This window comes from Mytilus californianus, unplaced genomic scaffold, assembly GCF_021869535.1.
Source record: "Mytilus californianus isolate M0D057914Y unplaced genomic scaffold, xbMytCali1.0.p SCAF_1, whole genome shotgun sequence".
Lineage (NCBI taxonomy): Eukaryota > Metazoa > Mollusca > Bivalvia > Mytilida > Mytilidae > Mytilus > Mytilus californianus.
Window position 1 is genome coordinate 53048550 of NW_026262581.1, and position 16875 is coordinate 53065424.

The 16875-nt window shown below is 34.0% G+C and overlaps 1 protein-coding gene across 1 annotated transcript; it reads left to right on the forward strand.

Moving 5' to 3' along the window:
- The first annotated feature begins 4970 nt into the window (after positions 1–4970).
- Positions 4971–15411, forward strand: LOC127723270 (heterogeneous nuclear ribonucleoprotein 27C-like). Its single transcript, XM_052229861.1, is given in 5 exon segments — positions 4971–4993; positions 6115–6142; positions 6144–6156; positions 11738–11901; positions 15022–15411. Coding segments are annotated over 5 exon segments (258 nt in total). The 3' UTR covers positions 15052–15411.
- The last annotated feature ends 1464 nt before the right edge of the window (positions 15412–16875 follow it).

Sequence of the window (16875 nt, forward strand, 5' to 3'; positions counted from 1 at the left end):
CGTCCGACTCCGATCTTAATTTACCAGGAGTTCCAGTTATACTTCCGAAGGTTGTTAGTTCTCTCCCGGGATACTCCGGATTCCTCCACGATAAAATCTGGCCGTCATGATGTAGACTAGTGTGTTGAAAGTGACGTAAAACATCACACAACAGCCAAGCAGTTGTGTAAACTTTGGAACTTTGTGTAGTTACGATCCTAATTAAGGGCATACGATACAGTAGCAAGGGCAGATAATAACGTTTTCAAAACATTTCGTGTTATTTTCGCGATGTTGTTAATCAGAACGTTGTAATTTCGCGATGTTTCTTAAAAGAATGATTATATTTTGCGACGTCGCTTTAGATGTAGTCACATTTGCGGAAAAATCCACTGACGTCATAATCCGATTGCGCGAATTTGAAAAAGACACCTGCTAAGAAAATTGACCATATCACGAAAATTGTAATATCTATTCATTAGTAATGAAGTCAACAGTATTTACTTGAAATGTGAAAAAAAATCAAATCCACAGTCATAGTTTTGTATGTGTTTTATTTCATATAGGAAATGAATAAAAGATATGTAAATAGAATAATACGTCGAGGAGACAGAAACCCAACTACACAAAAAGCCCAATAAATAATTCAACGTACTGTCTTGACCATAATATAGTATCTATATATACACCATTTGACAATTGTACGGATAAATGAAACAGACTATCAACAAAATGTTAAAATAACATAAGAAATAAAGACAACGCCTCATACTGTTCCTGACTTTGAATGGGTACATTCAAAAGTTTAACGTCATTTTTAGAACTAACCCAGTGGAATATTTATATGTGTATGAAAAATAACTCTCAGTTAAAGAAACACAGTTATGAGCCCCATACGTATTACAGACCAAAACAAAAACTCACCCGTTCATGCGCTAAACTTATCCCCTATGTACATATTGAGAGAAAACAATCGAAGTATCGGCACACCGGAATTAGGTATCTGACAGACAAGAAAAGTGTTTACAAGTTGCAACTCACTGTCGTTAAGCTACTGACCAAATACGAAGTCTTTCCGTAAGGTAGTTTATCAGATAAGAAACAAAAATTTGTTGGACCACCGGATGGAAGGACAAACAATGGTGTTGCACCCAATGCTAGATTGGAGGTATAATACAGACAAATATGTACCGTAATAAAAAATACCCTGCCTGAATACAAGCTAAGGTAACCTATTTATTGATACAGAATCATGCAATGGTATGCTCTAATATCGACTGCTGTACTTCCTATGAAATATTATACTACACCGCAATGGACTATATATTGGGATGAGACAAATACGAAATAAATGTGGTTTTTTGTGTGTCGAAGGCCGTACGGTGACCTTTAATTGTGTTTATCTTCGTCATTTGAACTATGATTGATAAAGTTGTCTCATACTAAATGTCCTTATTTTTATATTATCCGATTTACTTTTTTTTTAAATTTATAACTGTTTGTCATGTCGGGGCCTTTTGAATAATTATATGTATGCTCAAGCTGTGTTGTCTACATGAAATGTAGGACTAATTTCGGACAGAGATGCAAATTTTTTTTTTTATTAGTATTTTTTTTTCCGGTCATTTCTTTTCTAAAAGTAATTTACAAAAATACTTTTTCTATCCAAGTTTCATAACAATTCATAAAGGTTTGGCAAATAGTTTATGCTACTTTACGAGTAACTATCTTTATAAATATTGATGATAAATAGCATTGATTTCGAAAAAAAAACCTTGGCTATACCCACTGAACTTGACAGCGTAGTCGTGAACGACGGGAAAGATTTCACGCGACGTTGTTGCGATTAAAACTTATTTCAACGTAATTTAGCGCCCTATTGGCAAACGTCCCGTTTGCCATTAAAAATCATGGTTTATTGCTTTTATTGAGAAAACAAGCACATGGACCCCCATTTTTTTCTTTTGCAATCAATCAAGGAATGTTTCAAGGACGCTCCGCCAAAATTTTAAGAAAAAATCAACGATCAAATTTTTTCTGCACTTCTGAATAGACGCAAAAATATTGTCAATATCTTTATTTCACTAATAGTAATATAATTTAAAAAAAACAAAAATTAAATTAAACCTTTAACTTGTTACAGCATTTTGATGCCGTGGTTCAAAGGAACATTTTACAAAAAAAACGGTTAAATTATGACTGTTCGTTCAAAAGTATTGTTACTTTCCTTAAAAGTCCTTATTTATGCAATTTCAGTGTTTTTCCTTCAAATATGCAATTTTCGAACCAAATTATCTCAAAAAGTAAGTCATGAAGGTATATTTTTCTTTGCACATTTCAAAAGTACACATTAAAATTGACCTTCTACCAAAATTTCAAGAAAAAATCAGAAATAAGTTCGAGATAATGGTGATTTTGAATCTGATCAAAGTTTTTTTCCTACCCTATATACCACTTACCTCATAATCTCATTAAAGGGACACTAGCTGTCAAATTCATCGATGCATAAACTCGAAATTATGTATCAGCATTTCGTGTGTTTTTTAGTCTAGACGCCATCTAATTAACCATCGAGGTGACCTTCCGAAGACTGACGACGGTTATATTATAGTGTTATTAACTGGCTGTTTCTGTATTGACACTGGTATAGATTCTCGGTCAGCTGTATTGGCCCTCGACCCGTAGGTGTATAGATTCTCGGTCAGCTGTATTGGCCCTCGACCCGTAGGTCGAGGGCCAATACAGCTGACCGAGAATCTATACCAGTGTCAATACAGAAACAGCCAGTTCATAACACTTTTATTAAATGATTATAAGATAATTAAAAACCGGAAGTGAACGGGACGTTGTCCCGTATTAGCCCATGGGCCAATACGGCTTTTTCCCCGCTTTTTTCTGTATTGGCCCTGTTTTTTTCCGTATTGGCCCTGTTTGAAGAGCAATATTGACGATATATATATATAATGCACCTTCTAAAATTTAAATATTTAAGTTATTTGCTAAGAAAAGGAAAAATTCTCCAACAGTGAACCCAAAATAACGACTTAATAATGTAATAAAGGAAATAAAAATTACCGTATGCCATATCCTACAATCATGCATGCATCTTCAATGTCATATGATTTTTATCAATTTTAAAAAGCAATTCAAGAGGAGTTAAAAAGAATGTAGACTAATGTTTGAGCAGAGAAATGCCCCAAAAGACCGCCGGTTATAGGTGAACTTAGAGGAGCAATGATATTGAAACATATTCTTAGTTTTAAGTTCCTTTAATTATATGCATGGGTCCCAGTTAAAACGTATAAAGCAAAAACAAAGTCATCGGCGATATAGCATCATATATATCTCAGCCGCTTTAGATACCATTCCTGTTTATTTTGTTTTAAACAAAATATTGTTAATAAAGTAAAAATTCACATTAGGGGGGACGACCATTTGATATTCTGGGGGGGGGGGGGGGGGGGGGGGGGGGAGGAGGATTTTGAAAATAAATAACTCAGCCTTGATTATCACAAAAATAAATGGTTTGTTCTGTGGTAGTTTGAAAATAAATAACCTGACTTGCAATGTATTGAAAATAAATAACTCAGCAGGTCTAATCGAAAGTATGAGATGGCACCAGATTCTTCATAAATTCATCTTTTTTCCAAAAAAAAAATCGGGAAACACTTCCCATATCTTTTAATAATAAAAGTATAAATATTATTTAAATATACTTGAAATGTCAGAAAATTGGTTTCATTTAACTTGAGGTTAATTGTCTCAGGAACACTTACCTCACTTTTATTAAATCAGGGCCGTAAATACATTGAGACAAATGCCTCATGTAGGAAATTTCAAAACCAAACGCTTGTCTCCATATCAAATTGTGTTCACTGTGAGTGCCTTGCAAGAAGCAAGTTCTGTTCTCCCTCAGACGTAGCCCCTGATTTTTCGGGATCAATGTTTCTTATTTATTTGTCTTTTGTTCATTGATTGCCCTTCTGTATTCTGTTAGTGTTGCATTCATTTTGTAATTTAGTAATTTTATTATTAACTTGATCATGAGTTTAAAAAAACACTGCAGCCACAGACTTAACTATGTGAATTACATTTTTGCTTTATCATGCATATTTGTCTTTTGATGTTGTTCCTAGAAACTTAAGTCTTACACTGAATCTATAACGTGATTTTGCTTTGAGACCAAAATATTGTCATAAAATTATTAAAACAGAACTTGCATTTTCAGTTTAAGAAAGGGTCTGGGGAACACCCAGAAGGCATGATTTTGCATCATTTGTTCTATAGCTTCTTGGGCCTTCAGCGGTTCAAAAACCCTTAAAAAAATTTTTGCCTCGCTCCGCTCGGCAAAACATGTTTGCCAATACTTTTAAAAGAGCCTTAGTTACAACCAAACTTTAATATTGTGTATGTATGCAATTCATGTATATGCATTGGGGAATATAGAAGATTCATTTCTGCAGAGGATAATTAATTCTGATTAAATGGTACATAATGACTTGACTATACATGAATTATTTATAATAAACAAATAATTTAAAAATTGTATGTTTTCGAATATTATAAATATAGTTGTGAAAATAAATAATCAGTCCCTTGCTTTAATGAAAATGAAAAATCTTGCTTCAATAGTGCAGAAAATAGATAATCTGTCCTCTTAGTTTCCAAAAATAAATAACAGATCCAAAACAAATCCTCCTGGCCCCCCCAGAATATCAAATGGTTGTCCCCTTACCAGACTATAATCTGTGAAGTTCATGGACATATTGATATTATAATTACGTTTTTGTTTATTTACTTCAAATGTTTCATTTGGTATGTAGCCTTTTCTTGTTGGTCTAGTATATGAACGATCCCAACAGAACTTGATGATGACCAAATTACCGGAAATTCACGAAGTTTTCCGTTTCTCAGTCCTTTTCACCCATCCATCGAAGAAGACGCACGCTTCTTATTTGCTTTGATACCATTCAAAAGAATATAAAACAATAATGGCCGGTAGAGACGATCCAGGGTAAGAGAAGTTAAACAGCATTATTATAACATTTGTTTCCTATATGGTATTATCAATTTAATGATTTTGCGAACTGAATTTCAAGTGCGCAGGAAGACGCCACCTAACAAAGGAAACATATCGTAACAAAATCCATCGGCATCTTCTAAATTTAATGCCATCCACAATGGTAGTTTCTATTTTTTAAATCGGATGGTAAGTTGCTATTGTGATTTTGCTTTATTTATGTTGAAGAAGGTTTTTATTGGAATGTTTGTACTAGATTTAAACGCCCGGTAACACGTGGTACAAATACACGCCATAATTGCATAAATTATATGAATTATATATTTTTTCATTAGATTGAAACTTGATTTATGGAGCACGTGCTATTCAAATGTCATTTTGTCGAAATATTTAAGGATTGAGATGGTTATGTGGCCGTGTTCTCACTAAATACCGGTTCATCTTAAATGGACTAAAATGGCAGTTTTTATCTTGAAATACTCGCAAGTCAAGATAGAGGAAACTGCATTTTATTTTTCAAAATGAAACTGTATGAAGTTTGAATACCTTTATTTTCCGGCGGAAGGTGAAAAAATAACTAGGTAAACAATTTCTTTGAAATGCCTCTCTCGGTATCAATTGTATTGATTGATATGGACACATGTTATCTACAGTTACGCGGTTATACATAACAAGAGGTAAATATTTACATGTAACTTGAGGTTCATCAAAAGGAATTGAAAAATATGGCTGTGTTTACACCAAAAAATCTACGAGTACAGACAAACTGATACATCAAGGAAAGTTTAAAGGCATGGCTGGACCTAGATATAAAAGTTATATGTAGTGGATGTTTCAGAAAATTGGAGAACTTGCCTGGATTTTAATGTGCAATTTTTTTGAATCCGGACACGTTCGCTTCCCAATTTTTAGTGGTTTTGTGTTTAATAATTTGTAAAAGAGTTTTGGTTCCTTCACAAGATTGATGGGGTGTGTTTTTTTTTATAAAATGAACACGATCAGATGTACTGTACATCTTTTTGAATCTATCTTTAATGTAACATTTGTAAAATATTGATGGTTACTTTTACAATGTACTGTGTATGTTTTATTAATTAATTGGGATTTTTTTTCAGTAAATTTTTTGTCGGAAACCTGAGCTGGGGAAACCGATAATGGTAAGTAGACACAAGTTGTATTTGTAAGATCTTTGTTGGACAGAGTTGAAAAATGGTTAACCATATATAAATTATCTTTTTTTATACGACCACAAACATTTTTTTATTTGCGTCGTATATATATTGGTATGATGTCGTCGTCGTCCGAAGACAAATTTGGTTTCCAGACAATAACTTAAGTTCAAGTGAATGGATCTCTATGAAATTTTACCAGAAGTTCTATACCACAAAAGGAAGGTTGGGATTGATTTTGGAGGTTATAGTACCAACAGTTTAGGAATTAAGGGCCAAAAACAAGCATTTTTGTTGTTTCCGGACAATAACTTGTGTGTAAGTGTATGGATCTTTCTGAAATTGTACCACAAGGTTCCATATCACAAAAGGAAGGCTGAGATAGAGTTTGGGGTAATTGCCGTAAATGTTCTGGAAAAAAAGGGGCCAAAAACAAGCATTTTTCTAGTTTCCAGACAATAACTGTGTTTATGTGTATGGATCTCTCTAAAATTGAAATGCAATGTACCATACTACAAATGGAAGGCTGGGATTGAGTTTTGGGGTAATTGCCCCAAACGCTCAGGAATTGGGGGGCCAAAAAGGGGTAAATAAACAGATTTTTTTTAGTTTCCAGACAATAACTTGTGTTTAGGTGTATGGATCTTTCTGAAAGTGTACTGCAAGGTACCATACCACAAAGGAAAGCTGGGATTGAGTATGAGTTTTTTTCATAATTTGGGGGGGTTTTTTTCTTTAAAATCGTCCATTTTTAGCTCACCTGACCTGAAAGGTCAAGTGAGCTTTTCTCATCACTTTGCGTCCGTAAACTTTTACAAAAATCTTCTCCTCTGAAACTACTGGGCCAAATTTGACCAAACTTGGCCACAATCATCATTGGGGTATCTAGTTTTAAAAATGTGTCCGATGACCCCGCCAACCAACCAAGATGGCCGCCATGGCTAAAAATAGAACATAGGGGTAAAATGTAGATTTTGGCTTATATCTCTGAAACCAAAGCATTTAGAGCAAATCTGACATGGGGTAAAATTGGTTATCAGGTCAAGATCTATCTGCCCTGGAATTTTCAGATGAATCGGACAACCCGTTGTTGGGTTGCTGCCCCTGAATTGGTAATTTTAAGGAAATTTTGCAGTTTTTATACGACCGCAAAAATTAAAAATTTTTTGGTCGTATATTGGTATGACGTTGGCGTCGTCGTCTGGCGTCGTCCGAAGACACATTGGTTTTCGCACTCTCACTTTAGTTTAAGTCAATGGATCTCCATGAAATTTTACCATAAGGTTCAATACCACGAAAGGAAGGTTGGGATTGATTTTGGGGGTTATGGTACCAACAGTTAAGGAATTAGGGGCCAAAAAGGGGCCCAAAATAAGCATTTTTGTAACTTCCAGACAATAACTTGTGTGTAAGTGTATGGATCTCTCTGACATTGTACCACAAGGTTCCATATCACAAAGGAAAGGCTGTAATTGATTTTGGGGGTAATTGCCTCTAAATTTTAGGAATTAGGGGCCAAAAAAGGGGCAAAAAACAAGCATTTTTCTAGTTTCATGACAATAACTTGTGTGTAAGTGTTTGGATATTTCTGAAATTGTACTACAAGGTTCCATATCACAAAGGGAAAGCTGGAATTGAGTTTGGGGGTAATTGCCCGAAACGTTTAGGAATTGGGGGCCAAAAAGGGGCCAAAAATAAGCATTTTTCTAGTTTCCAGACAATAACTTGTGTTCAAGTGTATGGATCTCTCTGAAATTGTACTGCAAGGTACCATACCACAAAGGGAAGGCTGGGATTGAGTTTGGGGGTGATGAATCATAAGGGGGTTCAAAAAAATTTGGGGGGGGGGGTTTCTTTTTTTTTTCTTTTAAAATTTTCCATTTTAAGTTGGTTATTTCTGATTTATATTTAAAAGCAAATAATAATGATATGGTATGAGATACACACCAAACAGGATGTGTAAATTATTAACTTATAAGTATTGTGCAATAGCAAGAAATTTTCAATTGCACAGTATTGCACAATAGCAAGAAATCTTCAATTGCACAGTATTGCGCAATAGCAAGAAATCTTCAATTGCACAGTATTGCGCAATAGCAAGAAATATCCAATAGCACAATATTGCGCAATAGCAAGAAATTGTCAATTGTACAGTATTGCGCAATAGCAAGAAATATTCAATTGCACAGTATTGTGCAAAAGAAGATACTTCGTATAAATTGCTTATTTCTTGATCAATTTCAATGGGGTTTTATTCTTGAATTCTTGGGGTTCTTTAATATGCTGAATCTAACCATGTATTAAGTTTTTGGATTTTGGGCCCCGTTTTTAAATTGGTCCACATTGAGGTCCAAAGGGTCCAAAATTTAACTTTGTTTGATTTCATCAAAAATTGAATTATTGGGGTTCTTTGATATGCCGAATCTAACCGTGTATTTAAATTCTTAATTTTAGGTTCCGTTTTCAAATTGGTCTACATTAAGGTCCAAAGGGTCCAAAATTAAACTTAGTTTGATTTTAACAAAAATTGAATTTTTAGGGTTCTTTGATATGCTGAATCTAAACATGTATTTAGATTTTTGATTATGGGCCCAGTTTTCAAGTTGGTCCAAATCGGGGTCCAAAATTAAACTTTGTTTGATTTCAACAAAAATTGAATATATGGGGTTCTTTGATATGCTGAAACTAACCATGTATTTTGATTTTTGGGCCCCGTTATCAACTTTGTCCACATTGAGGTCAAAAGGGTCCAAAATTAAACTTTGTTTGATTTCATCAAAAATTGAATTCTTGGGGTTCTTTGATATGCTGAATCTAACCATGTATTTAGATTTTGGATATTGGACCATAATAGGTGAATGTCCAATTTAAAATTTTTAAGTTCTTAGACCACATTCATTCTGTGTCAGAAACCTGTGCTGTGTCAAATATTTAATCACAATCCAAATTCAGAGCTGTATCAAGCTTGAATGTTGCCATACTTGCCCCAACTGTTCAGGGTTCGACCTCTGCGGTCGTATCAAGCTGCGCCCTGCGGAGCATTTTATTGGTTATTATCTTGAATATTATTATAGATAGAGATAAACTGTAAACAGCAATAATGTTCAGCAAAGTAAGATCTACAAATAAGTCAACTTGACCAAAATGGTCAGTTGACCCCTTAAGGAGTTATTGCCCTTTATAGTCAATTTTTAACCATTTTTCGTAAATTTTTGTAATCTTTTACAAAAATCTTCTCCTCTGAAACTACTAGGACAAATTTAACCAAACTTGTCCACAATCATCATTAGGGTATCTAGTTTAAAAAATGTGTCCGATGACCCCGCCCGCAAACCAAGATGGCCGACGGCTAAAAAATAGTACATAGGGTAAAAAGCAGTTTTTGGCTAATATCTCTGAAACCAAAGCATTGAGAGCAAATCTGACAAGGATAAAATTGTTCATTAGGTCAAGATCTATCTGCCCTGAAATTTTCAGACCAATCAGGCAACACGTTGTTGGGTTGCTGCCCTTGAATTGGTAATTTTAAGAAAATTTTGCAGCTTTTGGTTATCTTGAAAATTATTATAGATAGAGATTAACTGTAAACAACAATAATGTACAGCAAAGTAAGATCTACAAATAAGTCAACATGACCAAAATTGTCAATTGACCCCTTAAGGAGTAATGGCCCTTTATAGTCAATTTTTTACAATTTTCATAAATTTTGTAAATTTTTGCAAAATATTTTCCACTGTAACTACTGGGCCAAGTTCATTATAGATAGAGATAATAGTAAGGAGCAAAAATGTTCAGTAAAGTAAGATCTACAAACACATCACCATCACCAAAACACAATTTTGTCATGAATCCATCTGTGTCCTTTGTTTAATATGCACATAGACCAAGGTGAGCGACAAAGGCTCTTTAGAGCCTCTAGTTATAGATAGAGATAAACTGTAAACAGCAATAATGTTCAGCAAAGTATGATCTACAAATAAGTCAACTTGACCAAAATGGTCAGTTGACCCCTTAAGGAGTTATTGCCCTTTATAGTCAATTTTTAACCATTTTTCGTAAATTTTTGTAATCTTTTACAAAAATCTTCTCCTCTGAAACTACTAAGACAAATTTAACCAAAATTGTCCACAATCATCATTAGGGTATCTAGTTTAAAAAATGTGTCCGATGACCCTGCCTGCAAACCAAGATGGCCGACATGGCAAAAAAATAATACATAGGGTAAAATGCAGTTTTTGGCTCATATCTCTGAAACCAAAGCATTTAGAGCAAATCTGATGGTATAAAATTGTTCATTAGGTCAAGATCTATCTGCCCTGAAATTTTCAGACCAATCAGGCAACATGTTGTTGGGTTGCTGCCCCTGAATTGGTAATTTTAAGAAAATTTTGCAGCTTTTGGTTATTATCTTGAATATTATTATAGATAGAGATAAACTGTAAACAGCAATAATGTACAGCAAAGTTAGATCTACAAATAAGTCAACATGACCAAAATTGTCAATTGACCCCTTAAGGAGTTATTGCCCTTTATAGTCAATTTTTTACAATTTTCATAAATTTTGTAAATTTTTACAAAATATTTTCCACTGTAACTACTGGGCCAAGTTCATTATAGATAGAGATAATAGTAAGGAGCAAGAATGTTCAGTAAAGTAAGATCTACAAACACATCACCATCACCAAAACACAATTTTGTCATGAATCCATCTGTGTCCATTGTTTAATATGCACATAGACCAAGGTGAGCGACACAGGCTCTTTAGAGCCTCTAGTTGCATTTATTATTTCTGATTTATATTTAAAAGCACAAAATACTGCTATGGCAGGAGATGCACAACAAACATGAAGAGAAAATTATATGAAGTATTGTGCAACAGCACACTATTGCGCAATAGCAAGAAATATCCAAATGCACAGTATTGTGCAATTGCAAGAAATCTTCAATTGAAAATTAATACAAATATTTCAACCCATTTCAAATTTTTTTAGATTTTTCACCACACTTATTTTGTGTCAGAAACCTATATTATGTCAAAAATTTGATCACAATCCAAATTCAGACAGTATCGAGCTTGAATATTGTGTCCAAACTTGCACCAACTGTTCAGGGTTCGACCTGAGCGGTCGTATCAGGCTGCGCTCAGCGAAGCATTTTATTTAAGATTTTAGTAATGCTAATAAAGATAAAAGACAAGACAGGGGTCATCTTTACATCTGTTATACAAAACCACTTGTGCAAAATGTAGTTTAATTCAAATAGGTTAAGTAACAAATAAGTTCACCAGAATAATTTGATTAGATCAAAATAAAATAGTTGTTTACCTTTATTTGTATGCCTAACCCAACAAATTTTATGGACATTTTAATGTAGACGTAGTTTGGGAATGGCAGAATATTTTCCCATGGACATGTACTTGTTGCGAAATATTTTTTTCTGGAGTAAAATTTTGCCTACCCTATTTATTCTATGCCAGAAGACAGGAAACATGTACAAAATGTATGCATATTTATTCACTGTATTTAATCCAATTATAATTGCTAATAAATGTTATTTTCATATTTTATAGACAGTTTGTGGCAATACTTCAATCAATATGGCACTGTCACTGATGCTGTTGTGATCATAGATAGACAAACAGGAAGGTCAAGAGGTTTTGGTTTTGTGACATTCCAAGACCCAAGCCGTGTATCCAGAGTCATAGATCAAGTACACAAGCTTGATGGCAGAGAGGTAATTGTTAGATAATACATGGGGAAAAAATTGTAGTGTGTAGAGCAAAAAGGAAGCTTTCAGATAACATATATTGTAATGTAAATTACCACCACCAATTTTTCTGATAAAATACGAACTTGCATCTTTGAATACATTTTGCTTTTGACAAAATTTTTAGTATGTACATCTGTTGACCGATTTTCTGACCTACCTTTTCTTTGAGCTCCAACCATTAACTTTTTTATGGTGCTATCTTCGCCATAAATTAACTTCATTACAAACTTGTACATATCGGTCTTACTAATCGCTAAATAAATTTAATCACTATACCTGTTGGTATTAATCAAAACCATGTTTAATTTACAGGGTTCTCACTAAGGCCATGAGTTCTGGACTCACCATTTTCAAAACTGGCGAGTCCAAAGATGCATCTAGATTGTAAAATATTGTATGAACTCAGCACAATTATCATTTATGACAAAAGTTTAAAATATTCTAAACTTGATGTCATTTCCTTGCTCTAATTGGTCATGGGGACTAAAATAATAAATAATATAGCAATGAAATTTCATCTTCTCACTTTTGAACTCGCCATGGTGAAAAGTCCCTGATCTGTTCTTGACAGATAAGGACCCCCCCAAATAAAGCGTACGGAGAAATTAACGCGGTGGATTCTAATCTAAATTATTTTTTCTAATCCCTTGTTTTCAATATAATCCAATTTTCTTGAGAACCATTAGGAATTCAATGTTCTACTGTGACTTTAGGTTTGCACTCTCTCTGTCAGTCCGGCAAATGAGTTTTCCACACTTTTTTTATTCGTGCTTGAAGATATTGATTTGATATTTGGTGTATTGTTTTATAATGACAAGTTACAGATCCAGTTCGAATTTTGTTCCGGTCTGATGATTTTGTGCAGAGTTATGGTCCTTGGACTTAGAAAATTCACTCAAATAATCAGTTTTCCACACTTTCGTCATACTTGGAAGATATTGACTTGATATTTGTTATATAGTTTACACCATGACAAGTTATAGATCAAGTTAGCATTTTGTTCCAGTACAATGAATTTTTTAACCAGTAGGGGACTATGTATTGTCATGCAATACTCTCAGAATGCTTGTTATTTGTTACAATAAAATTACTGCCCAGAAGGAATAACTATATTCATGTATGTAGTCCCATACCCTGTAATGTTAATTTGATACTATCTAAATATAAAAATGATCTCTTCTGGTTTTACAGGAGACAGTCAAAATAAGGAATTGTTGCAATTTGTGAATAAAACTGTTATATTTACCTTTTGAATCAATGAAATTATTTTTCAATGAAAAGTACAGGACTGCTACAAACTGTATATTAAAAGTAGATTTGATCTTTAAGAAGTATTAATTTATTTGCTCAGAAGTTAACTGTTTTGATGCATACACCATTTACAGTAGACAGAGTGAATATCAGTTTGTTGCACAACTCAGTAATAGAGAAAGTTAGATCAAATTAATTACTATTATATAGGTGTTCCACTAAAGGATTATATACCTGTTGCGGAGGAGAGACCAAGAACAGGGCATAAGGTGGAAATATTGCTACATGTATGAGGTTAAACAGCAACACCTCAAAAAATGCAGAGCAAAGGGTAAAGGTCGTGTTAATTTAAGATTATGGACTTGATCTTGAATATTAACTGGCTGTTTACACTTAAGATAAATTTTAAAATTTAAAAGAACTATTTTTTTTTCTATTGGTCTTGATATCCAATAATAAGAGTAGAAAGAATCAACATGTAACAACAGAATGATTGGTTTTGTACAGAACATGGATTATTTATGGAAAGGAAATGTAACATTTTTCTTGCAGGGCATTGATTGTGGGTCTTAAATTTAGAAAGGGTTTTACAAATGAAATAGAGAATTGTGTAATTGCTTGCTTCTCTGACATCGGTACCCTTTATGCATGTATCAAGTGAAACCTATCGAAACAATTTTAGCAAATGTTGCAGTCTCGACCCTGACATTTCTTTAAAAGGTGGTTGTTTTCAACATGCTCTTCTACTGTAAACACTGTTTTTCTTTTTTAATGGCAAGTATAGCAGTACCATTTTTCAAGTAGATAGGGCATTGGTTTTCATTTTGCCCAAGAAATCTTCATTAATTTGTATATTGTGTGGTTATCTGAAAACACTTGGCTTGCTTTCAATTCAGAAGGATTTCAAAATTTTTCTGTTCAGAGTTGCAAAATCTGTGAAGTACATGTAATCTACAAGCATGTTTCACTATAAATGTGTAGTACAATGCTTTGATTTTTCACTTCAATCTGTGAATTTAATATTAATATGTAAATTGTAGAATTTAGAGGCTTTTTCGTAATTTAGCAGGGATGATTTTTTGAGTTATTTGAAAAAATTGCTTTATGAAGAAGAAAAAAATCAAAAGTTGTTTCTAAACTTGTCAATGCTAGATATGATGAAAGGACATTAAGAGGGTGGATAAGTTTTCAATTAGAATTCAAAGATATCAGAAATTTTAATTGAATGCAAACTCATCCCTGCTATAATGAAGTTTTTATGTGGTTCACAATGGCCAGTTTCTTTCACTCATCTTGTGAAATTTTATAACAATCTAACAACCAAAACTACTTCCTACTAAGTTGGCTAACTTATAATATATGTATTATAGTTCCTCTTTAGCTCATGCGAGTTTTGTCATTTCTACTTGCCCATCTCGGACAACTATTGAATCGTCTATTCATTAAAAAATGAATTCAAATTCTAGATTTTTTTCCTATTTTAGGAGGTTCAATTCCTATGAAAAAAAAGAATGGCGTGTCAGTTTTGTGGATCATGTGCCACTCCCAATGTTAGCGAGTTGTGAAGGGCAAAATTATCATAGCTGTTGTTGCTTTATTGACAGTAGTGGTCAAAATTGGGGTGACCAGAAACTTGATCGATTATCATGTCAGAGAATCAAGTGGTTTTTGTGAAGCCTGATGTATCATGTTCATGTGAACAAAATCCAATCTATCCAGCATTTTTTTAGATGTCCCCAAGTGAACAGAATAAGAGTTAATAGTTATTCATCTCAAGTCCGGAGTAGTTCGCTAATTTTGACAATGTCTGATTTATCTTTTTCACCATTTCAGATTAATGCCAGACCCTGCAATAAAAGCTAGTGTTGACTGGAGTTAAAGAAGCTGTTTCAAATACATCATACAGCTGACATGGATACATCATTTCATATTGGACATCTTTTTGGGGGGGGAGGGGTCACAATTCTCTGAGAGAATATCTTTGATTTAACATTTGTGTCGTGAATTATATTTTGTTTTTAAAAAAGTTCATTCAATTTTTTATACGCACAAGTTAATAAATCATGTGTAATTCTTGTCTTCAACTTAAAATTAGTCAAGAGACACACTGTCTTGGCTAAATGCTAGTCAAATAGAGGACCCAAACTTCATTATCATGTTTCGTTTTATTGTATTTTCATTTGTTGTATCATTGCCTTCAGAAGTAAAGTAAATGTAAATAAACTTGACTTGTTATTTGAGCTCCTTAATTGATGTGTGTTACATGAAGTGCACAGTTTTAAATTGACATTGTTTATATGCTCTGCCTGTGACTGATGCATGTAAAAATAACTTTGGTCTTCAGTTATGAATTATTGACTTTGTCTTGAATATCAATGTTTTCAAGCTTGTGACCCAATAGAATCCCGACACGTAGCCTTTTTGTTTGCATAGTGTCAATCGGTTGTTTGTCAATTTTTACACAAACTTTCTCTGAAAGAGGAGAGACCAGGTGTGTAGTTTCTGATGGCATCAACAGTTTGCTGAAGTTAAGTGAGTGCAGTTAAGAACCACTTCCACTTGAGATTAATCCATGAATTTTGGTATGCTGTTGTATCAGCATTGGCACATCTCCTTCCCATATAAATTATTTGGGCTGCCCCCATCAGTTGTGGTACCACTTCTTGTACCTGTTTGCATAGACTACATGACGGATTGTGATTAGGTTGATTTAAAGGGGAACTGCTGACCAGTCTTCATATTTTGTATGCAGTTGTATAAGCATATATCAAGAGCAGTTATTTGGCCCTTTGCCCCCTATCTGACGTGGTTCATTGGCTGACTTCTATGTCATTTGGTCGGACGGGTAGAGGGTTGTCAATACATATTCTTGGCTTTATAGATTCGTAGAAAGTAAAAACGAATGTAGGCAACATTGTTACTGTTGAGCCTTCAGTAAACTAATAGGACTTCTTTTGGGATGGTTACACCATTTGTCACGGTTGTGTGCTTTGTTATATGTTGTAACCTCCACCCCCATGTAAAGGGGGAAAAAAATCTATACCCTATCGCCAGTCACTGACAAGTCTCTTTTCATGTTCCACCAGTGGTTTGGTTGGATTATTAAGATGCAATGTCTTCCTCGAACACTTTTTATACGACCGCAACAAATTTTGTGGTCGTTTATTGGTATCACGTCGTCATCCGAAGACATTTGGTTTCCGTACAATTACTTTATTATAAGTAAATAAAAATATATGAAATTTAAACACAAGGTTTATAACCACAAAAGGAAGTTTGGGGTTTATGGTCCTAACAGTTAAGGAATTGGGGGGCCAAAAAAGGACCCAAATGAGCATTTTTATACGACCGCAAAATTTTTTTTTGGATCGTATAATGGTATGATGATGTCTGTGTCGTCGTCCAAAGACGCATTGGTTTCCGGAACAATAACTTAAGTTTAAGTGAATGATCTCTATGAAATTTTTTAAGAAGGTTCAATGCCACAAAAGGAAGGTTGGGATGATGGTCCCAACTGTTCAGGAATTAGGGGCCCAATTTCAGAATAATAACTTGCGTTTAAGTATTTCGATTGCTCTGAAATTGTACCACAAGGTTCCATATAACAAAGGGAAGGCTGGGATTGAGTTTGGGGTTAATTGCTCCAAACATGTAGGAATTGAGGGGCCAAACACGCATTTTTCTAGT